General features: G+C 42.9%; 4 protein-coding genes across 17 annotated transcripts in view; 2 read left to right on the top strand and 2 right to left on the bottom strand.

Moving 5' to 3' along the window:
- Positions 1–2,096: 2,096 nt before the first annotated feature.
- Positions 2,097–3,928, bottom strand: LOC122617018 (odorant receptor 63a). The gene is made up of 10 exons (XM_043792657.1): positions 3,798–3,928; positions 3,643–3,739; positions 3,434–3,578; positions 3,190–3,384; positions 3,024–3,128; positions 2,799–2,964; positions 2,644–2,749; positions 2,481–2,585; positions 2,254–2,409; positions 2,097–2,153 (listed from the first exon to the last, which is right to left on the bottom strand). Exons 1-10 carry the CDS (start codon positions 3,926–3,928, stop codon positions 2,097–2,099), a joined length of 1,263 nt encoding a protein of 420 aa, XP_043648592.1.
- Positions 3,929–4,732: 804 nt separating this feature from the next.
- Positions 4,733–5,843, top strand: LOC122617952. Its single transcript, XM_043794020.1, has 3 exons — positions 4,733–5,147; positions 5,208–5,734; positions 5,796–5,843. The coding sequence occupies exons 1-3, from the start codon at positions 4,745–4,747 to the stop codon at positions 5,841–5,843; spliced, it is 978 nt and encodes a 325-aa protein (XP_043649955.1). The 5' UTR covers positions 4,733–4,744.
- A 124-nt stretch (positions 5,844–5,967) lies between these two features.
- Positions 5,968–24,264, bottom strand: part of LOC122617913 (potassium voltage-gated channel protein Shab) — a 58,074-nt gene continuing 39,777 nt past the window's right edge. For 4 of the 13 annotated variants that reach the window (XM_043793959.1, XM_043793962.1, XM_043793961.1 and 1 more), the window contains exons 6-12: positions 17,989–18,200; positions 17,141–17,554; positions 13,841–13,954; positions 9,939–11,100; positions 9,684–9,877; positions 9,353–9,623; positions 5,968–8,521 (exon numbers count right to left, since the gene is read on the bottom strand). In XM_043793959.1, coding sequence (XP_043649894.1) covers positions 8,319–8,521; positions 9,353–9,623; positions 9,684–9,877; positions 9,939–11,100; positions 13,841–13,954; positions 17,141–17,554; positions 17,989–18,200 — 2,570 coding nt within the window. In that variant the 3' untranslated portion in view covers positions 5,968–8,318. Of the gene's footprint in view, positions 8,522–9,352; positions 9,624–9,683; positions 9,878–9,938; positions 11,101–11,871; positions 12,880–13,110; positions 13,243–13,840; positions 13,955–17,140; positions 17,555–17,988; positions 18,201–19,138; positions 22,113–23,549; positions 23,640–24,264 lie in introns of those variants that run through there. The other 9 variants (XR_006325982.1, XM_043793971.1, XM_043793963.1 and 6 more) reach the window with 9 other exon arrangements.
- On the top strand, positions 14,342–15,761 carry LOC122617915 (chromatin modification-related protein eaf-1). Of its 2 annotated transcripts, none has more exons than XM_043793973.1 (3): positions 14,342–14,498; positions 14,554–14,736; positions 14,786–15,761. In XM_043793973.1, exons 1-3 carry the CDS (start codon positions 14,471–14,473, stop codon positions 15,658–15,660), a joined length of 1,086 nt encoding a protein of 361 aa, XP_043649908.1. In that variant the 5' UTR covers positions 14,342–14,470; the 3' UTR covers positions 15,661–15,761. The 2 variants fall into 2 exon arrangements, with proteins under 2 accessions (XP_043649908.1, XP_043649907.1); XM_043793972.1 differs by having other exon boundaries at positions 14,373–14,498; positions 14,551–14,736.

The raw sequence follows: 24,264 nt of genomic DNA, 5'->3' as shown, positions 1-24,264 counted from the left end.
CTGATTACGCATCAAGTGCCATGGGGAAAAAGGAGCAGCACACTGGGCATAAGCAAATTGTGGACAAATGGCGAAGAAAAAAGTCGAGCAGGGCACTCTGAATTCCTGTGGGACAAACAGTAAACATGAATATTGTTTGCCATTCCTGGCATCGGTCAATATGTAGACAGGATACTCCGAGCTACGTGGGCAAACACTAGCAAACTTTCAGCTAAAATACATCCATATGCGGGTATGGTTCGACAGCAGTTGGCGGAAGTAAATATATCTGATTTATTTTAGGATACTCCCGCGGCCTGAACAATGGAATTTTCCTTTGACACTCGAGATGGCAAACGTAATGGAAGAATTACTCATTTACTCATGTCTTCTGGTCTATTTGTTAACTTCATTTTATTTGAATGAAATAATTACGCAGCACGTTGTATATTCTTGCACTTAATTGCGCCAAGAAGCAAATGCAGCGGAGTGTTAATGAAAATATTTCACTGGCATTCAACAAGAGTCTCGTTTGCAGCAACTTCTGCAGTTAAATACATTTGGCATTGCGCATACGCCCCGTGGCACCTTTCGACAGACTGACAAGTGGGGCACAGGCATACGAAACTCGCTCGATTGTGTGCTAGACAAACAAATGTACTGCATTACAGGCGGGGTATTTAAGTCGAAGGTAGTTGAAGTGGGCTTCCATGTCCTGGGAACCCCGGCGTTCTCCCACGTGTGCATTCGAGTGCAGCTCATTTATCATGCCAGTCTTTGACTCGCCTCCTTTCAGTGCTGACTTTTAGCCATTTCCCACGCTTGGGAATACATTTTCCTGGGAAAGCGCAAAGGAAGAGAGCAAACATTAAAGGTACAGTTCTCCCTAATGAGCAGTGGTCGGTGAGTCAACAGCTTTTTATTTCTTTGTCGGTCTAATTGGACAGTTTGCAGTGGAGCGAGAAGTGTGAACAAAATAATAATAAGCAAACAGTTTGCTCGCAATTTAATTTAAAGCTGCAAGTGACACTTCAAAGCAATTACACTGTAAAATACTTCACACGCTTTAACTGCTGGGAAAAAGAGTTCAATATTGCATGAATAAAATATTTGTGGCTATTTAAAGAAATTTGTAAATTGCACATGTCCTAGCCTTTAATATGAAAAGCTTAGCTATTTTACTTGGCGAGTGCTGAGTTCCAGTATTTCACTCCGCCATTATGCTTTCCGAAAAGAAGAGAAAACACAAAGTGGATAACAGCCTTCCCGCAATGCATAAAGCATCGTTGTCCTTGGACAAATATAAAACATAATGCGAAAAATAAATGCCTGAAAAAGCAAGGAAACGGGATATAAGCAGCTAAAGAATATTCATGTGCCTCAATAAACCGAAAAGAAAAGCTGTCCTTTTTGCGCCAGGCACTAAAGCGAGGGAAAATGATAAAACTGGGCGAGGAAAATAAAGAAAACCAAACAAAGGATGCGCAAACAGCAAACGTGCATTAAAAGTATTGAGAGTCTGGGAATCTGGGCAATACACTGAAACTAACAATTAGGGAAGCGATTTGCTGGTAAGAAGGCATTTAAAGCGGCATTTATTTCGATTCTGATATACAATGCCAACATAAAGACAATCGCGGCAGTTCGCTGTTCCGATCCGTTGGCTGCCAGGCCAAATAAATAAAATTGATTAGAAGCGGCAATGGCAGCGTGCTCCATGCTCCATGCTCCTTATCTGCTGGCAATTTCATTATTTTAATGCGCCGCACGACCATCAAAACTTATGGGCGGAGCAATCTGACTGACAGCACAGGACGCAGGACATCGGACGTCGGGCATCGGACATTCCAGTATTGATTGACCGGACTCCGCATCCTGTCAACAGTTTCAGTCAAACAAAACAGAGCGAAAAATAAAGCATTCCCATGTTGTTGTTTCCCAAAAAACAGGACAGCACTAAATATTTAATATTGAAAAGAAATCTTTGCGTAGTTTATTATAGACATATTTGCAATGTTTATTTTCGTTAAGTGTGTGCTGTCCTGAAAATGAATCCATCTCAGAGCAATACGCATTTTCGTCACTGCACACACGGCGATTTTGTTCAACTTTGTGTCCTATTTCTGGTTGACGTTCTGCAGCAGCAGGAAGTACTGTCCACTTGTGCGGACCATCTGCGAATCAATCAAGTGGAACGAGCTGTAGGATGGGATCCTTGCGGGTGGACCTGCAGAACCCTGCAGGACCTCTGCACTGCTCTGCTCTGCTACTCACCGCCATCAGTGTGGGCAAGGACATTTGCATGAACCAGGACACGTCCAGCCGGAATCCCCGGTTCGTGCGCATCAGCATCATGCGGATGAGGTGGCGAAACTCCCGGGACTCGCCGTACCAGCGCACCTGGTAGAAGGCGCTGCCAATCTCCTCGCTCTGCAATGGGGAATTAGTCACGCAATTAGACACATCAATCAGGACGCGGATTCCCCCGTTACGTCACCCACAGCCGTTGCAAATCGCTGGCCATTGTAGCAGTAGACAACTATCTGATAGCCGGCTGCCACCAGGTACATGGTCATCCGGATCATGGTGATGCTGCTGTTGTTGCCCTGCGAATGCAGACGGTAAGTTCTCCATTTTGGGGATTCCCTGCTATAAAGGACTCACCAATCCCACGCTCATCTGGAACAAAGCCAGTCCCCAGTTGAAAAGGCTGAGCAGGAACTGCGAGAAAGTGATGTGCCGAAAGCAGTCGTTGACCTCAGCTGCAAAGCTGTAAGAAGATTTCAATAGATTACCCCGTTTTTAGTTTCGTCACTTACTTCGCCACTCGTTGGTACTGATAAATACAGCATCGCAGGTACTCAACCCTGCGATCTGGAGGAACTAGCTCCGATGTGGCGTGTTCTATCATCTGGTTGAGGGACTTCATCAGCCCCACGCTATGAAGGCAGAGAACAATAAAGACTCCATCAAAGCTAACGGCGCCTGATCAGAAATATAAAGCACTTATATTCGGAAAAGTAAGCTAAGCAATATGGACTCACACATGCCGCAGATATACAGCGAACAGGTTTCCAGATACATCTGTATGTGATAGTAGGGAAACTCCAATCCCTTGTGCTCCCAGGCAGGATAAAGCGATGGCAGAGCTTGGTATTAAAGTTTATAACATGTTTAAGTTGTTTTTAGTTGAATGAGTGATATACTTACGTAACATAATATCATAGGATCCTTTGGGGCGAGTGAAGTAGCGATACAGGTTGATGGCGAAGGAGTTGATGAAGTAGTTTGTGGTAACGCAAATGCAGCTATACAAATAGATGAGAATTTGCCGACGAGTGCTGGCCCAGTAGCCATTCATCGTGGACTCAACCTGCTGGCGAACCATTTTGATTACAGGTAGATCTGAAAGAATGCTGTCTTAAGTGGGTTAATCCGCCTAACCGGAGCTCACCTGACATCCTTTCAAAGAGCTCACACTTTTGGAGTAGTTCGTGGCACCGCGCCTTTCGCAACAGATCGTAAATCTGTCTGTGGGCAAATAGAAAGTACCACATCTTGGCTATCGATGTCAGGAACTGCAGGGCAGTGCCAGCGGTCTTCAAGATTAATAACCCATATTAACATAATTATAATACGATTTCAAGAATATTTACGACCCACCTCGCCAATGCGTGGAATATCCTGAATATACCTGACCAACATTTGCCAGTGACCATAGAGCGAGGCCAAGCTACTCAGGCTAAGCACAATTGCCCAACTAAAAGGGTAAGAAGTCGATCTATTAATCCAACTCACCACAGACTGAGATTACCCACATTCTGAGCACCTGTCCGCAGCGGGAAGGATCCATCAGGTTGAAGCCCACCGTGTAGGAGAGTCGGATCATCTCCCTGATGCTGCGATAGTTGCGCCTCCTCAGCTCGGCCTCCTCTTCCGGTGAGTACATGTCGCCTAATCACGGTCCAACTGTGTTAATCGCCCATTTATAGGGGCAATCAGGGGGGCGTGGCTCAGCGGTTGGCTTTAATTAGATGGTTCAGCGCCCGAGGCGGGAAACCACGCCCCATTACGTGGGCAAAGTTTCACTAAATAATTGAAATACTTTGCGCTGGCAGGCGAAGAAGGGTGAGTGATGTGATTCTCGACTTGTCCTGTGGTTAATTAGTCCGACCCATAATTAGATCCACACCAAGTTCGGTCGTCATTGTGTCCTGTGAAAGCTTAAAGGACTCTCGTGTATTAAGCTCTTCAATTCTTTTAGTGAGAGAGGTTTTCCACCAAAAGCTGCGCGGCTGCAAGCTTTAAGCTAGAACACTGCAAAAATATTTGTTCTTTTCAAATGGCAGGGTGGTGAAACAGACTGAATATGATTATGTAAAATATTTATGTGTGGAATATGTAAAATGGTTCTGATTTTCTGTAATCCGTTGAGTGGTACCTTGCAGGTACTTCCAGCTATCGCATCCCTAGTCCCGAATGTGATAAGAAAGTCGCTCCAGATTAGCAAGTATCTCAATTCATTGTCTTCAATAGTTACAGATAAGAGCACTTTGTTTAGAACACTCAAATATCTTATTAAATACCCAAGATAAATCCCAAAGGCAATGGTGTCTGATAACCATTCCTAGCTCTTCTACTAGATAGTTTCAACATCAATTGGCTTTGTCAATTGCAAACCAGTTCCCTTATTTATATCACCCTTCATTGTTTAAATGATTCAGTTGCATTTAAGCAGTGTAGTTGAAAACATCTTTGAGAAAAAATGGTTGACATAAGTATTTTGAATTTAAATGACGATTGTCTTCACCACATTGTAAAGTATCTAAGCATCAAGGATCTCGTTAACTTAGCAGAAACGCTTCCAAGATTTCGAGAGATTCTGTTGGACAGACCGGCAACCTTTTACCCAGTTCATCATGGAAACGATCCCGAGGGCGAGAAACCAGTATTGTATTACTCCACAGTTGCCGTCAAGCTAATGAGGATCGTAAAAAATAACGTAAAAACTCTGGGAGTTATCCAAGGATTTAGTTATGATAAAGAGGATCTTGGCAACTCAGTCAAGGACTTTAGAATTCTCACAAAAGAAAGGAATAAAATTGATTTGAGGTATTGCCTTGGAGAAGTATCCAGACTTGAGGATATGTTTCGATTTTCGTCTTGCTGTAAGAGTTAATAACTTATAAGTTATAAGATATCATAATTATATTAAATTTTGTTTTTAGCTCGTGACTATTTGAGTGTAAATGTGCCATCTTGCATTTGTTACCTTGAGCACTTTTTTCAACTTATTCCCGATTTGCGGGAGCTTCGACTTACAGGATTCGCCAAGTGTTCCGATTGCGTTAAGACAATCTTAAAATGCTTTCCCAAGTTGGAAGAACTTTGGATTCGGGGAACCTGCCTCAGACTTCAGTCTGATTATGAGCTGATATCGCAGATGAAATCCTTGACGAAACTGTCGATAAACGTTGGTGGACCCAATCGTCTGGAGCCTTTGACCAATTTAACTGAATTGCGATCTCTTTATGTGGAGAGTATCTTCAGCTACATATCGCCAATGGAGATCATAGAAATCATAAAACATTGCAGGAAGTTGGAGTTCCTATTCTGCTACTACATAAATCACGGAGAACAGCCACACGATTCCATTGCAAATCTCTTCAGGAGCATCAAATCGAACCGAGATCCTAGCCAACAAAATCCTCTCAAATTGCACACGTATTTGGATCCGCCTTTGTCTAAAGAAAATGTAAGTTTCCTTAATATCCTTAATGATTTTAAAATTACATTGTATTTTGATTTTTATTTAGAAACAACTAATCGATGAAGCCTATTTCGAATATCGCCGGCAGCCTTGATGCTCAGTTTTCAGTTCCGAAAGAACTAAAATTGCCAATACTCACCATTCCTTTAGCATCACGTAAACTAGGACCACTTTGAATTGTTACTCAATGATTTATATATTTTCATGACTTTTCGCTCATATAGATTTAAATACGCTTTAATAAATTTGTATGCTTGTCAACGATTTCCGTTATTCAATTTAGCTGATTTACAATCGTCGTCGCCATCAGACTACATTAAAATGTATGTATCGTTAGGTAAATAATTTAAATATTAATAACATGTTGCTTTTGCAAGTGTATTTGCTCTGCCTCTGCCTCGTCATTTACTTAGTATATCTCGTTAGTTTGAATTCAAGTTCAATTCGTTTGCTGCTGGCGTAAATGGTTTACAAAATATTAACAAAAAACAAAAGAATAACAGAAACTTCGATTTTAGGGTCTTGTATATGAAATAAATATTTACAAAAGTTACAATTAATATTATGCAGTGGCGGAATGTGGCCGGTGCTCACCAAAAAACCGTGTAGATAATCCTAAATGAATTGCTTACAAAATTTTCGGATGCCTCAAGCATTTGTTAATACGTACACATATTTCTAAAAATGTTTAACTATATTACCTCGAGTTCTTGGCTTTAACATTAGTTATCGAATAAGGTTTTTTTCTTGCATTGGTTTACTCTTTTTTGCTTAGTTCTTTTGTGTTCAATGCTTGTGTTCTTATCAATTCGAAAAGCGGACGTTGAGACATTTTATTATCGTCTCGTAATAAAATTTGTGTAGTTTTCTTACAGTGTGGTGTTTGGTGTTTGTTCGCTTGTGGCTTTTGGGTGTGGGCGTGTGTATCTGTGAGAGGTGTCACGTGTGGATGTGTGAGTGAGTAAGTGAGTGAGTGAGTGAGTGTGTGAGTTCGTATTCCCTTTACTGATATGTTTCTAAGAGGCTAACTCGCATCCTGGCTCATCGCTGGCCGAGCAGAGGCAACTAAACAGGACAAACGCAAGCCAGTTGGACAGATCGGTCGGGATAACCCATGGAGGATATGGAAACCTGCCATTCGGTATACTGGAACACCTAAGCCGAAACACTCTCGCACGCATACACTGAATGGAATGTGGAAAAAACAAACAACTTGGGTTGCAATAATTGACTAACACGCTCCTCGAACGGGGAAAGCCCCTTTGGCGAGGATTTCCAATTTTATTGCTTACGTATTCGGAGAACGGACTAGGGAACTAAACATCGAGTCAACTATCTAACTAACTCAACTAACTAACATACATAACACGCACACACACGCTTCATAACTAACTAACAGTATGTGGGTTGTTTGAATGCGATCCCGTGGGTTGCGATATATATAGGTTGCCACATGAATGGCACCGCAAACACATACCCTAGGAAAGCATTCGGTTGCCCACCCACATTACAAATAACAACATCTACATTCAAGCAATATTGCATTTTCCCAACCAACCTCGATCTCTCTACTTCATAGGTGGCAACTCAGATTATATCAGGGGACTAAGCCAAGCCAAGCTCTATCGATAAGCCCTAAGCCCTACACACACGCACAAGTACTTATAGATATAGAAACGAACCAACGATTTTCAACTACTTTTGACATTATGAATTTGAATTTGAACGATACGCGTACGAACGATTTACATACAGATACTCGTATATGCATGGCCATGCGGATCTAATTCGGATCTAATGGGATGGCCCGGGGTGTAGCATCCCCTCCACTTCCGTAACTCCCCTCAAGCCACCGATCTGCGGGGTTTAGAGCGCGGTTTGAAAAATAGTTGGAGCTATATTATTATATATATCGCTTAGTTTGTATATATAATGTGTAAATATGCGAGCTGCAATTGCGATGCGTGTATATTCTATATTTGTATATATGTACTTATAAGTGGCATTCAAAATATGAATATTTCGGTTTCATTTGTTTGCTATTTAGGCTTTTTGGTGACTTCGTCTATATACTTTCGGTTAGCTGTGTCTTGAAGGCGGTAAATAAAGGTTGCTCTGTACACGAGTGGATTGGGCTCTGCTATATACACGGTAGCTTCACGTCTATAGTTACTCCACCTATCGTATTGGTATTAATAATATTTTTTGCGGTTTTTTGCTGTTTTGTACGACTTGCGCGGCTCCGAAACACTTACATTGCAGTTCGGGTTGCTCCATTTTCTTTTCTAGTTGTAAAAATACGCAGATCGAATTCCGGGGATCTGCCAGGGATCGTCCCACCATCTCTAGACTAGGATACTGTTCATTGCTTTTATATAATTCACATTCCATGTTTGCTAACTTTGCTATCACTTTGAGTTTTCCCTTTGTATGCTTTGTGTGTGTGTGAGTTGTGAGTGGTGTGTCTGTGTGTGTGTGAGTTGTGTGGTGTGAGGATTTCCCTTGGAAAAGGTACTCTTTTTTTTTTTTACACTTTCTGGGTGTCGTTTTGTGTGTGGGTCCCTAATTGCTACGTGCCCTCGTTTCCCGCCCTCTTCGCCTCCTCGGCGTCGCCTCCTTGGAGAAGAGCCCGCTGCTCGTCGTTGGCTTCGGCTTCGCCCTCCTCCTCACGATCCTCCTGGCCAGGAGGCACTGCAACTCGGCTCGGAGGCGCAGTCGGGGCATCCTCGCCAGCTCGATGGCTCACTGGCGATGTGAAGGTCGTCTCCGAGTCTGTGTGGCAAGATGGATGAGATTAGTCAGTTGATTATATAGATAAATCAGCACAACTGATTACACAGGATGAGTGAGTAAGAGTGCTAACCCATTTTATAAGACATAACACATGTTCAATAAATATGATATATTATATAAATAAATTAAATATTTTCCGAGCATAAAATGGGTTAGTTCTTATCGCAGTGCTAAACAGAAAGCGGCATGTGGGTGATTTTGTGTGAGTGTAAAGTGTGAAGTGAGTGAGCTCAAGTTCTAAAGCTGTTCACATCGATCGCGCGCTCGGATGAGGATCATCCCAGCTGGGTGCTAAACGAATCTGGACAATCGAACGGGTGGTGAGTTGGGTGCAGCACGGATCGCCAATGGTAAGCACTATAGATCGGATCGGTAATACTAACAGGTCGCCCGCCCGAAGGCCTCCAATCGCCGGGCAGATGTAGTGTGTCAGTGTCTGTTTCTGTGGGTTCATGGGGTCATGCGGTGGTCATGCGGATGTGGGTGGCGATGGGTGGAGTTCGGGAGTTCAGAAGGCGGCATCGAAGACGGTGACTGACAGCCAGCCAGCAAGCGGAGGGGGAAACGGGAGAGATAAAAAGACGGTTGTAGATGATATACTGGTTTCGTCCTGGCCGCAAGAAACCCCAGGACGCACTTACAGGATGAGACAGAGAGAAAAAGAGGGGGGCAAAGAGACAAAGTGGGCAGAAAGCCAGCCGACAGTGATGGAAAGTATACCCCATATGATATATGGAATCATTCGAAAGGCTATTATGGCGCATCCTTCATCACTGGCAGCTGGCCACCACAGCTGGCACCACCACCTACCCAGACTGCTGTCCCTGGTCTGCTGGCCATCCGCCGATCCTGCGGATGCGGACGTGGAAGGAGTTCCGCGCGAGAGCAGCGGCTTCACCTGGCGCAGTGCCTGCTCCTCGGGATAGCGGGGGGTCTGGAACTTTGTGGGCTTCGATTGCAAGGTCGCTGGTCCTGAGCGCTGGTGCATTAGGGTGCGGTGCCTGAGGGGTGGTGGGGATATAGACTTAGCTAAAACTGAATGAGGTAATTTATTCGGTGAGTAATCGCTGCCGGATTCGCCCTGTTAAAACCACACAATTAATATACAAATTAAATATATTATTTAAAGAGGATAGCGAACCATAACGGTGCCGTTGTCGGAGACGCCGGAGCCGGACATGTTGTCCGCCAGGAGACGCTCGCTCTCCGGATCGGACAGGACGCGCGAGATATCAGACTTGTTTTTCAGGATCGACTTGGAGCGCCGGTGGTGCTCCAGATTGGGCGAGGCGTCAATCGAGTCTATCGATGAGGAATGCTTGCTCTCGAACTTGGCTGTGGGTCGATTGATCATTAGCTAATATAATTTATCCTTAAGTTTAGAGAAACTACGCACCTTTGGCGCCCACATTCTGTATGCCAAACAAATGCTGGTTGATCAGTTTGGTGGCAGTGGCTAAGCTCTTGCCCGGCATGAATACCGAGCGCTTCTTCTTGGGTCCTTGACCGCCGAATCCGCCGGATCCGCTGGCCGCCGGACTGCCGGAACATCCGGCCATCTCTCCCTCCCTCCGGCCCCCCGTCTCGTCGTCCAGCTTGGTGTCCTCGAAGCGGGCACGCGGACGCATGCCGCCCAGGACACTGCTTCCAAGGACACCGGTGGCTCCACTTGGTCGCATGGCGGTGAAGCTCTGCTGGAACCGCGTCTTCCGATGCTTTGGCACTGAGTTCTCGTTCAAGCTGACCCGACTTCCCCGCTCCTGGACATCGAAGCTCTGGTAGACGTCGTCCAGGGGACTCAAGCCGCCGGCTCCTCCGCCTCCGGCGGCCAAGTTCCTGAGAGCCGTATCCCCCGATGCGCTCTTCTTCACCTGGGCACGCAGTGCACCCGATGAGTTGGTGCTGGGCAGGCCCACAATGAAGCCCGTGGAGCTGCTGATTCCCTGGTGCTGCTCCCGTTCCAGGGGATTTATGTACAGGTTATCCATGTCGATGTCCAGGGCGCAGGCCTCGTCATTGAAGTCGGCCGTGAGGTCTCCCTGGGACAGGAAGGGATGCGTCTGGCAGCTGGCATAGGTGTCCGAGCTGTCCACGCTGGCCAGGTCGGCGTTGTTGTTATTGCTGCCATTGTAGTTGCCACCGAAGAGGAGCGTTCCATTGGCACCAGCGCCCACTGTGGTGGTGTTGAAGTTGTTGTTGTAGTTGTGGTTGAAGTTGGACGAGCTGCAGATGGTGGCCCCGTACCGCAGGGACATGTCCAGGGGCAGGGCAATGGTGGTGGACGTGGTGGTGCCATATGACGACGATGTGGACGAGGACTGCGAGATGGCGGGCAACAGGACGGCGGCGCAGGACGTTGGTGGCAGTGGGGGTGGCGGGGGCAGGGCCAGGAGCGGACCGTGGAGCGGCGGCAGAGGGGCTGGCAGCGGGGAGAGGAGTCCATAGGCGCCTGCCTGACGACCCGCTGCCGCCAGTCGCATCTCCAGGCAGATGGGCTTGTGGAAGTCGGAGGTGGGCAGCGAGATCACGCCCTCTGCGTCGGTGAATTCCTTGAAGTCCTGCAACGAGTGGGGGTTCGGGATGGGGATACAGTGTCAGATAAAGTCGCCTAGGCAAATTAGAGGCCCAAGATATAACAGATATGATAATTCTCTTAAATAGTTGAGGCTAACAAATCCATACTACATTTGTTATTAAGTCTAAAAATATTTATGTTAAGTGAATCTTAACTGAAACTCTAGCATATCTGTTCTATCTTTCCATGAAGTATCTCTTCGACCACCATTTCATACGTTATATGCGTGTTTTGGGATGTTTTCTGGCTGCTTGTTAGTGTCTGATTTAGTTTGGTGTACCTGTTGTCTGGAGTTAGCTTATTATTGTGTGCGATTTAATTCCATATTATTTCGCTTGAATAACAAAAATTAACATGCAACTAGGAGGCGCCAAGTAAAACTCAAACGTGCAGCGCTATTTATTGTTAACATTTAGTAATATTTAATAAATGAAAACGAAGGCAGTGCGAGTTCTCAACTTGTTATTTCATAAATATAGCTACTATCGCTTATAAGAAAAACTTATTAGAAGTGCTTATTAAAGTAGAAGTAAGAATAATAGATCATTTCAAATCGAAAGATATGTTTGTTTAATTATAAATAGTTTCTAAATTGTATGCATGACTTGGATATTTATTGCAATGTTTTCGGATCTGAAGGATCCCCAAGTTGAGCAAACGCACGAAGTTCAATCTTTCAGTACGCAGACACAGACGTGAGAACGTCCTACTTACCAAACCGCTGGAGTTGCCTTCGAAGGGGTTCCATACTCGAACGTTAGATATAGTTAAGTACTCTAATCGAGTTAGTTACCGAAACCAAAAAGGATAAGTTCTAGGCTAGCAATACGGAAACAATCAGTAGAGAAAGTGGAGTGCCAGAAAGTCGAGTGCGAATAGATAAAGTTGTTCAACAGAAATGGATTCGTTTGTTTTTTGTATTTTTATTTGCATAATTTGTTCATTCGGTTTGTGGTTTTCTTTGAATTTGTTTTGGATGAGTGATAACAGGAAATAAACGACTAATAATCAAGAGAGCTATAACATTGGTAGTTCCAGTAACTAAACAATTGTATATTTTGTTTTCATAGTAATGTATATTCGTTGTTTTGCTGGTTTTTTGGTTTTCTGGTATTTGGCATTTTGCAAATTGCAGCTACTATAATTAAGGCTTAGGCCATTTTGCTAGGATATAAATATTTAGGTATTAGGCTAGTTGTAATTACGTGCTTAGTGTAAATGAAAAGAATCGATTTAAACTTTCGTCAAGGCCTCAAGCTTCGGTCACTTGGTTGGTACAGAGTTAAAATTAAATTAATTAAATTAAATTAAATAATAACACATGCTGCTTTGTTTTGCTTTGTTTTGTTTTGCTCTCCACTCCTGGTTGCGTTTCTAGATGGTAGATTAGGCTTTAGTTAATTTAATTAAATTCTTAGAATTCGCTATGTCTTTGTTTAGCTTTCACGTCACGTCACGCCAGGCCCGTTGATAATAATAATAATAATAACAGTGTAACAGTACTTGTATAATCGTAGCAATAATAATAACATTTAGTTGTAATTTGTTTGTTGGTACTTTAAAGCTAGTTAACGTCTAATCGCAATTCGCAGTGCCGGTCACGCATTCGATGCGCCCGGCATTCTAAGTATTATCGATTTCTCGATTTCACGATTTCACGATTTCTCGATTTCTATATCGAACTCTTCGGGGTTTCTTGAGAATCTGGCTAAACGCTATTCGCGCGCAATGGAATACACTCGCCATGGCATCCCGGCAAACCCTTTAAGAAAAGAAACGAAAAAGAAACAAGGTCAACATAAAATTTCCATTTCCAATCCAATTCCAATCTCACAGGAAGCCAAAAACAAAACCAAAATCAAATCAAAAGTGAAACAAATAGGTGAAACAAAACGATCGTTAGGATGGGACAACCACACTTTGTATATTCATGGTGTTTCCTTGGGGGTTACCATCTGGGGTATATGGTTACCATAGTATATGGTAGTATGCCTCATAGATAGTATATGTCGATCGTGCCCTCCTCGAGCATCCGCTTGAGGGCCATATAGTTTTTGGGCGAGGGCGGCGGTCGGGCCAGCCGCTTGATGCTATACTCCTTGTCGTGGAACACACAAATGCGATCCTGCAACAACGTTCGGTATCGGTATCGGTATTGGTATCGGTATCGTAATCGCTGCTCTACCAATCCAACTACTTCGGGTCGAGTACGGGGTATTGTACGGCCTATTGTTTAGCAGGACCTATGCGAGAAGCTCGGGGCTCTACTGATTTTGTAAACGGCAGTGCCACAGAAATGTATCAATACTTTAAAACTTCTAAAATAATATATGTATATATAGGCAACTAAAATAGGATTTCTGTGACACTCCAGTGTTGAAAGTCTGGTCTGGATCGGAGTTCAATGCGCTGGGGTTAACAATTTCACAGTCTGCCAATGGCTATATACAAGCTGAGCATGATGTTAGTTCGGAGTTTAGTGGAGATTAGTCGGTAACTTGAACGTAAACGTAAACGTAAATGCAATCGTAAACAAAGAGCAATGATAAGGATAATCGGGTGCAGACATGCGACTAAACACAGAGCACAGTACACGGAAAAGCGGCTCGAACATTGCAAACGGGAACATTGGGTGGTGGTGGTCACAGCTACGTTTGTGGGGTTTCTGGGCTTGGGGTTTGGGGTGGGGTTGGATGCTGTGGTGGAGCCAAACCCCCCGTTACCTTGGTGGTGCAGAAACAGCACTCGAATTCCACGGGCACGTCCTGCTCCAGGTTGTCCATCCGCTGGTTCTGCAGGTTCTCCAGGGCCACCTGGCGACGCAGCTCGGCCACTTCCTATAAATAGTTGGGTGTGGGGATGTTGGCATCACGTGAGTGTGTTTCGTTACGTTTCGCTTCGCTCGTAAACATTTGGAATATATATACATATATAAATCTAGGCTTATGTACAGAAGGATCACCGAATGCAGGGCATGCCGCATGCGGAGTAACTCTTGGGGGTTAGAAATAGTTAGAAATTCGGAAAAGTGGTTAGCAAGAAAAGGAAAGGGTATAACAGCCCGTTTTGCATGCGGCTCAAGCTGTGTGAGGGTGTAGGTGTCGCCTGCTAGTGGTGGTGTTTTGTTTTCTACGGAGCTGATCCTATCATTGCACACTAAAAATATAATGGTTTTTTACATGCTTTAAACATATTTCTTTAGCTGAACAGCACCTGAAACTTAGTAGGTGAACTTTTGATTTCCACATTCCCCTAGATTTATTCCTGCTGAGAAGTAAATACTAACCTATGTGAAAGTTACTGCAACTCAATGGTTGCCAAAGCAGACTCAAACTGGTCTAAATGTGCTCTAAATGCGCCTAAGCAATCTCCATTGGATCGGTGAGTTCAAATCCTTCTCGGACATTATTAGGCATTTAATACGCTGTACCAGCAGCTCAACTGTCTATAATAATCTGCGCAATCGGCATAGAAGCTCAACCAAGCGGCATGAAGAGTCGCGAAAAGATGCATTCCTTTCAGAACGGAGACTTCGAGGCAAATGCCTGTGGAAATACTTTTGCGAAGCGAAGAATGGAGCGCTCAAATCCTGAAGGCCTGCTGGATGCTGGTCCAATTGGTGGGTAATTCTAAGTACAGGAGATCCATCTAATCACTAATCTCGCTAGGTTCTGGAACGGGCTTTCAGCCAGCGGATCAAAACGCGATGAACACCTGCCAAGTGGGCGCCAATCTCGCTGCCCAGAGCCTATCCCCAGCTGTGCCTGTATCGCCCCTTTCCGACTTCTACCAATCAAACTGGCAGCAGCAACAGATGGAGCTGCAGAACCAGCAGCAGCACCAGCCACTTGGGTGTGGCTTAAGCAGGTCCAGCCAGCAGGGAACACCCAATGCCTACTTCGAGCAGGATGAGACCGAGCAGAGGCGCCAGGAGCTGCGCAATCTCGTCCAGCATCTGTACGTGGCCCAGGCGAGGGTCCAACTGGAGGCCACCGAGATCAGGAAGGCTCAGTCGGTGGCCTCAGCGGCGCAGGGGCAGCTGGAGGAGACCGCCAACCATGTGCGCAGCATCACCGCCTCCCTGCACACTGCCCAGCAGGAAGTGGCTGCCTCGGCGATTCGGGCTCAGATTGCCCAGCTCCAGCTGGCTGCTCATGATCAGCTACTGTTCGCCGCTCGCCAGGATGTGGACGCGCTGTCCTCGCAAATGGTGGGTCTCCAGGCGGCGGAGGGCATCGTCCAGCCGAAACTCACAGTGGATCTGCATGCGCTTCTCGACAAGCTGAAGCAGCCACTGCAGCACTATGATCGTCCCACAGCCGTTCCCATGATTGCACCTGGTCCGCCGGGAACGGCAAGTCATCAGCAACAGCTGCTCTTGCAGCAGCAGCAGCAGATGGGGCAGGTGCAAGGTCAGGAACAGGGCCAAGGACAGAGCCCAAACCAGGGTCAGGGTCCTGCGATTCCCTCAAATGGAGCTACTCCCAACGATTTCATCAGCTTGCCTAGGGCTCAGCACTATGCCAACTTGGATTACACTTAGCTGCAGTTAAATATTCCTAAGAATTATTATTTCTACCATATATTTTTTATAAGCTTCTTTTAGCATTTCTTCCTTCCATAAAATCATATATTTCATTTAAATTGATATGTGATTTTCGTTGCTAACTATTCCCATTGTTGAGGGTTTTTGTCTGAATATAGATGTTTCCCAGTAATGTTGATTGATATTGCATTGTGTTTGGTGACGTAATGTGTGTGTATGGTTTAGAGAACAAATCTTCTTTAGCAAAAATGTATAAATTGTACAAGATCAATTCGCATTTCTTCAGATGAATGTTTATTTTCGAGATTATGAAGTTAGCAGAGCAAAAATATTGGCTTACAGACTGGAAAAATGTTAAAGGCAGAATTATTAGTTCTAAAACTATATAGTATATTCTTAAAAGCAAAATCTCGTATTAAAAAAATAGTATCTACAATATACACATAAAACACTCTTTTTCCAATCAAAACATATGGCTTAAAATGGTTTTGAAGGATATTTATATCTGATAAGTATTTGCAAACTGGATTATAGAACCAAAATTCATTCCTGGTCATTTGTAAATTAACCAGTGCCTATAACACTTGAACCAATATCGAAACAAAAAGTTTTAATTCAGATTTTAGCTAAATATTGAAGAATTTGGAAGTGATAACAAAATAATGTGGTCAAAATCATCGGTTCTATGCAGCTTTTATTATTTATTCGATCAGATAGGCATTCAGTTCGATTTGGAAAATCCATAAATGCAATTGCACGTTCGCCCAAAAAAATAAGTTTTTGTAGCATTGATTCAGCCACTGAAAAGAAGACAATCAATCCGCAAATCCATTCAAAATAATCGTTTGGTAAAAAATCGAATGCATATTAGAATATATAGCTGTGGCACAAATGCATTCGAGTTGAGTAGAGTAGAGTATTAGAGTAGGTTGAGTTCTTTGTGTATACTTTGAATGTACCTCCTTACTGCGTCCCCGTAAAATCTAAAAGTTGAAATGTGTGAATGTTGTTAAAGTACTTGATTTTCTCCTCAAGAGTCTTAAGTTTTTTTTTTTCAGATCTTTTGTTATATTTCTGGTTACATTTTTGTGGTGGTTGGAATTTGTTTGAATAAACTCAGGAGAGAACGTGAAGCTAAACAGACTAGGGATACTAAAACTACATAAAAGGCCGCCAATGGGGGAAACTCAGGAATACTTAACCAAAGGACACCAAAGTTTGTGGTATTCAAGAACTGAAACTCAAAACGAATTTACCCGCACTAACAGTTGGCAACTGAGAAGGAACCAAACGTGAGTAATAATTGGGATATATAATTAGAATTATTATTTGAATATATTTCGATCCAGTTCAACGGCTTCACATTTACTAATACATAGGATTACGATTTAGGAACTTTGAAAACATTAAGATATTCAAGAAATACGATTGCGAGTATGGCAACGACTGGGTATCTCCCCCTAATTCGCAGACTTACCCCGGGCGTGATCATCATCTGGATGGGCAGTCCCTTCGCCTGGGACAGGTTGTCGTCATCAGCCACGCCCCCATCTCCATCGCCGCCCCCCTCGGCGCCCTCTGTTCCGGGGGCGGTGTTGCTGGCATTACTGGCATTGGTGGCTGTGGCCACGGCTGTTGCCGCACTGGATGCGGCCACCATGGCCAGGTTGTTGGCCACTCCTCCATTTCCGTTTGGCGCTTTTTGCTGAATCTGTTGCATCTGCAGCTGCTGCATCTGTTGCTGCTGCTGCTGTTGCTGTTGCTGCTGCAGCAGCAATGCCTGCTGCTCGCGGCGATAGCTCTCCATGGCCATCATCGAGGTCTGGCGGGCATTGGGATTGTCGAAGCTGTACGGCGGCACTGCATCCTGCTCAGAGCTGGAGCCGCGTCGCTAAACGAGAGTAGGAGGAGTTAGTATGGTTTCCGGCAAGGATGTGATAGGCGCTTGGGATGGATCATTTCATAACCAATTTTAGGGCACTTCGTACTTACTATACGGGGCATGATTCCAATTCTTTGAAATGGGGAACCATGAGAAACTTATACTTAGAATGATTATACGAGTTACTTATTAAGTTACTTAAGTTTAAGCTGGGAGATTTCTCAAACTACCTTTACTAATTTTGGGTTTATAAAATAAACTGTTTATGGGGGCCTATTTCAAATTCCATCTGAAGAGAGTTAGTGGTACCAAAAGTACGTAAAATAACTTTAAAAATATATAGCATTTTATATATAGTATGTATAAAGGTGTGTCACTCTTACAAGAAAGGGAAACTATAGTTCGATATTAAAGAGACCCGAGTTCCCTGGAGGCTGACTTACGTTGTGCAGGTTGGAGTTGCGCAGGTTGGCTACGTGGTCGTAATTCTTATAGCATCCGGTTCCGGTGGTGGCCGGATTGCGTCCGCTGGTGGACTCGCCTTCGGTGCTGTTGCCGTCCGTTTGCGAGAGATTGTGGCCTGTGGGCGATCGGCGGAGCGCGTGGGTTAAACGGTGCCAATTTTTGAGTGATCGTGTGTGACTCTCGCGCTTTTCTGCTTGGCATTCGTGTGTGTGAGGTTGTGGTTGTGGTGTTGGGTGGGTGTATCAGTGTGTGTGGGTGTTAACGTGTAGTCGGGTTATCAGGTGTTATCAGGTTATATTTTCAGATTCACGATCAGTTTGTTTGGTTTGTTTGTTTTCGGAGTTCACGCAAAGAAGCCATGAATGCATTTTGTCGCCATTTCGTTTCGCATTTGTTTAGCCGACAGACGCCAGTGGTGGTATATACACAGGGTTATATATATATATCGTATATCGTATATAGTTTAAAATGAGTTAGAGTGGGTTTCGAATTCGTTTCGGAGCGCAAATGAAGGTGTTTTATTTGTATTGGTTCGGTTTGGTTTGGTTTGGTTTGGTTTTTCGTTTCAAATCAAAAGAGGGGAAAAAGAAAGAAAAATGAGTTCCATGAATGTACTTATTTTTCGCTATATTTTGGTAGATATTTGTTACGACGACGATGACGACGGCGACCACAAAAACGTTGGGGGCTAAGTTAGATTTAGTTAAGTTTAGTGGGATACAGTGAGGACAACATTGAAGAACGACGTCTATAGTTCGGGTTTAGTTTGGGGCTTACTCTTGAGTGTGATTAAATTGGTTAGAACAACATTTAGTTAACTGGTGATGCTAATGGCTCATAAGTACTGCTATAACACTAGATTATAGTTAAGTATGTCATAAAGTTAGTAGTCAGACTAAGCTAATAGTAACATTCCTATTGAATATAGTAGTATTGGATACAAGATAAGAAACGAAACTGAAGAAACTGAATATCCTGCGGAAAATGGATATAATTTTGTAACTTCACTTTATTTTTGTCCAAATAACCAATATTTTTGCATTGAAATTTAAGTTTGATTGGCTATTTACAGTATTTAGTAAAAATGGGAGAGAAAGTCCAGTGGAAACATTAAGATTTTATTTACTTGAAAATGGAGTTTTGTACAAGAAGTTTGAGAGGACATAAGAAAATTCTAAAAAATCTGTAGAATATTTATATGAAAAATATTTATCAGTATTTTACTATAAAACTTGTGACTATTTGTGATTTTTGTGAGTGTCTGAAATGTCAAGTGCTTTGAGTGGACGCGGCAAAACAAATGTGCGAAACACTGTTCTCTTGGTTTCAATTCTCAAATAGACAAAATTCCGATTCATGGTCATTTACGCCATTCACGTTCAGGTGTGTGATCTTGTATAATTAGACCGAAATACGAAGGAAATGTTAATGAGTAAAATGGAAAGAAAAACATCTCCTGATGCGTCAGCGAATGTAATTGGCTCCTTACTGTGGCCTTTCCTGCATTCAAGGCTTGAACTCAAAATCTGGCCAAGCTTCAAACACCAAATATATATAGACACTCATGGATTGGCGGTATGTTTGGATTTGGATTTGGATTAGCTGGTACAATGAAATAATACAGCGCAGTTGGGTTTTGGTTTTATTGCTAATTTCACAGACACACAAAGTTGTTTACGGCTTTAACAGTAGTACACAAAAGTACGAGTACAGTACACAGTTATTCATTGGGGTTAGTACGAGTACGAGTTGGAATACGAGTACAAGTGAGTAGTATTCATATTCACATATTCACTATATGTTCTTGATCGATCATACATGGCTTGAGCATAAATAGAGCGTACACAGTTTCTATAGATTAGTTCATAGGATAAGAGCATGCAGCGCGTTAGATTTGATTTAATTTTGGAACAAAGGCGTTTAATAATGTGAAAACGAAAGTTCGAGGACACACACACATATATAATAAGGTTATTAGTAGGAAAACAAGAGGAAATGGAAAAATATTAAGTAAAAGGCACGTAAAGGTTTTTTGCAAAGTCAGTCCGGTTGCGTTTTTTATAATTGTTTTTTTCAGGACTCTTAGCTTCTTTGAGCGCAATGATAGAAATGTTTGAACTATGTGGAACTCAAGGCAAATCATAGGTAAATCGTTCAAATATCACACACAAAAAAGGGCTTCAAAATCTGTATATAACATGTATATAACTTGGTTCGAACTGCTCAGCTCGCTTATTTATATCGATATATATGGTTGGGCTCACAATTTAACAAAACTTCAGCTTTCGGTTGTGTGGCCTGTATGTTGTATCTTAAAGTATTTATATATGGCTGCAAACTAGGAGCAATTTGCTTTAAATAAGGCAAGTTCTTTTGTTTTTCCGTTGTGCTTATGCGTTTTTAGGAACGTATCGCCATCGTTTGCTAAGTTTTCTGTCTCTACATTTGGAACGAGTATATTTCATTTGGTATACCTAATGCACGCTATATATCGCTGATGTATATACGAGTATATCGCTGATGCGCTCTCTAAATTAAAAACTAAGCTTACCCTCTCACAGCTACAACAACTAAGTTCATAAATAAGGCTTGCTCTGTTGTTGTTCGTTTTGGATATTCACATCTCTTGGGTTATTTCGATTTCGACATCGACATCGATTTAGATTTCGATTTGGTTTACCCCATGGTGACCACTTGTAGTGTTTTATGTCCATGGAGGGAATTATTTTTGACTAGTGCGCTCGATAAATGCCTTCTTGGAGTTTACAAAGAGGTTAGGCCTAGTTATTCGCTAAGATTTAGACTAAATCAAAATTGTGCTTACGCGGATTGTATTTTCAGAGTTCTCGAAGCTCTCGAATGGCGTGTTGCGTTAGCATTTATCATTTTGGATTGGGCTGCATGGGGGAATATGATAATTCCTGGAAGATATTTGGCACACACATGCTGCCACACCCACTACTGCTGCAAATCACATTTGGGTACTTGAAAGTTTTGCTTGCAGACGAATTCGCGTTGAAACCAAATGGATATAGCATAAACTGGCCAGGCAATCAAGGTTATCAAAGTAAGTAACTCAAAACCAAGAACATCAGCAAATTTGAGCGGGTCTTCATTTCGTTTAAATTTGTTTTAGATTCATTTTCAAGTGCTGATGGACATTAGCAAAACTTTCAATATACGATAGTACGATGAAGCATACGCCTTTGGTTTTCGCATCTAGCTCTTACACACAATACAAACATTTGAATGCTGTAAGAGTTAGTTAACATAAATCAGGAAATAATGCATAAAAAATGTAAATAATCCAATTGGCCCTCATTGCGTCTAACTCAAATGCAGAGTTTTAACATAAGAGGAAAACTAACTATGGCAACGTGGCGTATGCGCAATGCATAATTACGGTTATTGAGCAGCAGCGACTGTGTGACAGCATGTCTGTATGAGTGTGAGTGTCTTGTGTGTGCGTGGGTGTGTGTGTGGGGGTATGGGTATGGGGCGCCTAAAAGCAGTTACATTTAATCACAACATTCAATTGGAAAATAAACCAAAAATGGAAGTACACAATTCATTTGATTTCTGATTGATTCGAAGCTTTAAAGCAAGCCTACGCATTTGGGCTAACTGCTAACCAAATGTTATTCATTTCATTTTTTTGTTCGTTTTGGAAGTACTTTCGCTTAAGTCTAGGACTCTTGTGTGTGTATGTGTGATTGATTCGTGTACGTGTGTGTGTGTGGGTGTGTGTTTGTAACAAATTGCATTTGCTCTCGACTAATTTACATATACAATAACAATCGCCTGTCATTCTCTTAGCTAATTTCGCTTAGTGTAGATGGTTGTAGGTTTTTTTTCGTTTTCTTTGGGGTCGGGTTGTTGTTGCTGTGGTTGCCGCGGTTTGCCAGCGATTTTGTGGTGATTTCAGGGCGATTTCAGCGGTTTTAGCGGCTGTCTTCGTTGTCACTGGAGCTGTTCTGCTGCTGGGCGTCCCGCTCCTCCAGCAAACTGCGATTCAGCTCCTGGATGCGGGCGGAGAGGGCGCGGCGACGGGGCGTGCCAAAGGAGGGCGGCGGTGGCGCCTCTATCAGCGTGTTTTTCTCGCCTAGGTCAAAATCAGCCGCATTTAATTTAATTAACGTTTTTAATTCATTTGGTGTTTGCGTGTGTGTGTGTTTTTTTTTTTTTGCAATTTTTCAATTATTGTATGTGTGTGGGTGTGTAAAATGTTTGGGTTTCGAAATGGTTGGAAAATTCAAAGAATGTCGTGAGCAGAAAGTAGAAAAAGAAGAGCAGAGAAAAGAACACGTTGTAGGTAGGATATTCAGAGGCTAATAGTTCTAGGCATAGGCCCCATCATAAAGACTTCGATTCGCTAAATTACAACTACGTTTGGCTAAGAGAATGAGCATATACATCATATGGTTTCATGTGTGTTTGTGTTCGCTTTATATATATAATTGTATGTAATCAGCACTTGAAAATTTTCTAAAAATGTTTGTTGTATTTATAGTAATTTATAATTCATAATTTGTATTTCTTTTTTTCTATTTGACAGTATCAATTAAGTTCGAAATGGTAACTCTATGTTGAGCATTCAAATTTGCTATGGTTGTGGCGGAATCAAAACAAGAATCAAGCAATGAGTAGCAAAATGTCATCATCATAACTCGCAATTCTGGGCAAACGTCCAACTGAAGTCAGCAATTAGGCAAACTCAATTTAACTGAAGGCAAACTTAAACCGAACAACGCAACAAACTGCAACAGCAATTGCCTAGCTAATCACTAGATCCTTGGCTATATGTATATACAGGACGACTCGGGGCTTTATATACGAGTATACTTTGGATTGCAGCTGTGCGGGGCAAGATTTCGGGTTGTTATATACTATAAATGATTGATAACCCGTTCTTATCAAATCTTATATTTATTTGCTACTTTACAGTACTTGAAAATATGTAAAAACATGTGTTTGAAACTACTAGATAACTGCAATTCTACTTAGATGAAATTATGGTTACTTTATGAATATAATGTGTAAGCTATTTTTCGAACTTTAATGGAATACAACCTGTACCAGCTACATTGTTTTAAACTTGCATGTGATAAGTTGGTACTAGTAGAATAATGTATACAAAATGTTTTCTGATTTTTTTCCCAGTACAGCTGCAACTACCTATGTTCCACTTGGCGAAAGCTAAAAAGAAAAGCTGAAGCCGTGTGGAGTCTCTTCCTGCACTAAGCTAAGTATGTATGACTTTGCTGTAACTTATGGAATACACCAAAATACACTAAGAGAAAAAGAGAGAACTCCAGAGGGAGGGAGAGAGAGAGTGTGTGCGAATACTTATGGTACAATAGTGTGTAGCTGTAGTCGGCGCGTGGTGTGTGAGTGTGTGTATCTGTGTATCGTATCCGTGTGTCTAGGAGCTATTATTATTGGAAGCGATTGTCAAAGGCTACGGCATTTAATAGAGTTGAATAATACGATTTGTAGGGTGGCAGAGGTGGGCTAGGCTACGTATACGCAATGTAGTCACCTGGGGCGCTTTGCACATCGAGGGTCTGCCTGCCTATATTGGGGGTGCTTTGTCTTTTACCCTTCGGATGCACGACATTTGTTTGCTTTCCTAAAATAAAACACAGTTCGGAGGGTTTGAGAGGGTTAAAGGGTTAGGGCTGCGGGGTTTTTTGTTCAGCGGGGCTTTCGACGGCTTTAAAGGGCCGTGAGGTTCCATTGCCTACTTCTAGGCGCGCGGCTTTTATACAGCAGAGGTGTCGATTTTAAGGGGGGCTTCGGGGGTTCGGTGGTTCGGGGTGTGTGTGCTTTGTACAAGTGAAAACCCCACTAATTTCGCGCTTAATGCGATAAGTACAAAAGCATTTGCCTAATTGACCATTATTGTGTGACGCTGGGGGTGTTTCTGTATTGTTGGTGGGTTTGTGGGTCTAAGGTCTACGTAAGGGAACTTAAATGTAACTCAAATCGCTTAACTAGTTTACAATTGATCACTCGAACGTAGGTCTGAGCTCGGAATAATCAACGGTTCAACAATTTCTATCATCTTACGGCTCAGCAGTCGCAGGACTTGCGTCCGACTTCTGTGATTGCTATTTACACGCCTCTAGGCTGGATTTTAGATACAGCTTGGTAACGGAACGAAAGTTAAACCAATCTGAACTGATAGTGTGAAAAAGCCAGGAACGGAAATCCATGCCAAAAGTATAAAAATATTCAAATGATTACTTAGACAG

This window comes from Drosophila teissieri, chromosome 3L, assembly GCF_016746235.2.
Source record: "Drosophila teissieri strain GT53w chromosome 3L, Prin_Dtei_1.1, whole genome shotgun sequence".
NCBI lineage: Eukaryota > Metazoa > Arthropoda > Insecta > Diptera > Drosophilidae > Drosophila > Drosophila teissieri.
Note: the sequence above shows the minus strand (reverse complement) of the source record. Positions and strands in the feature narration are given on the sequence as shown.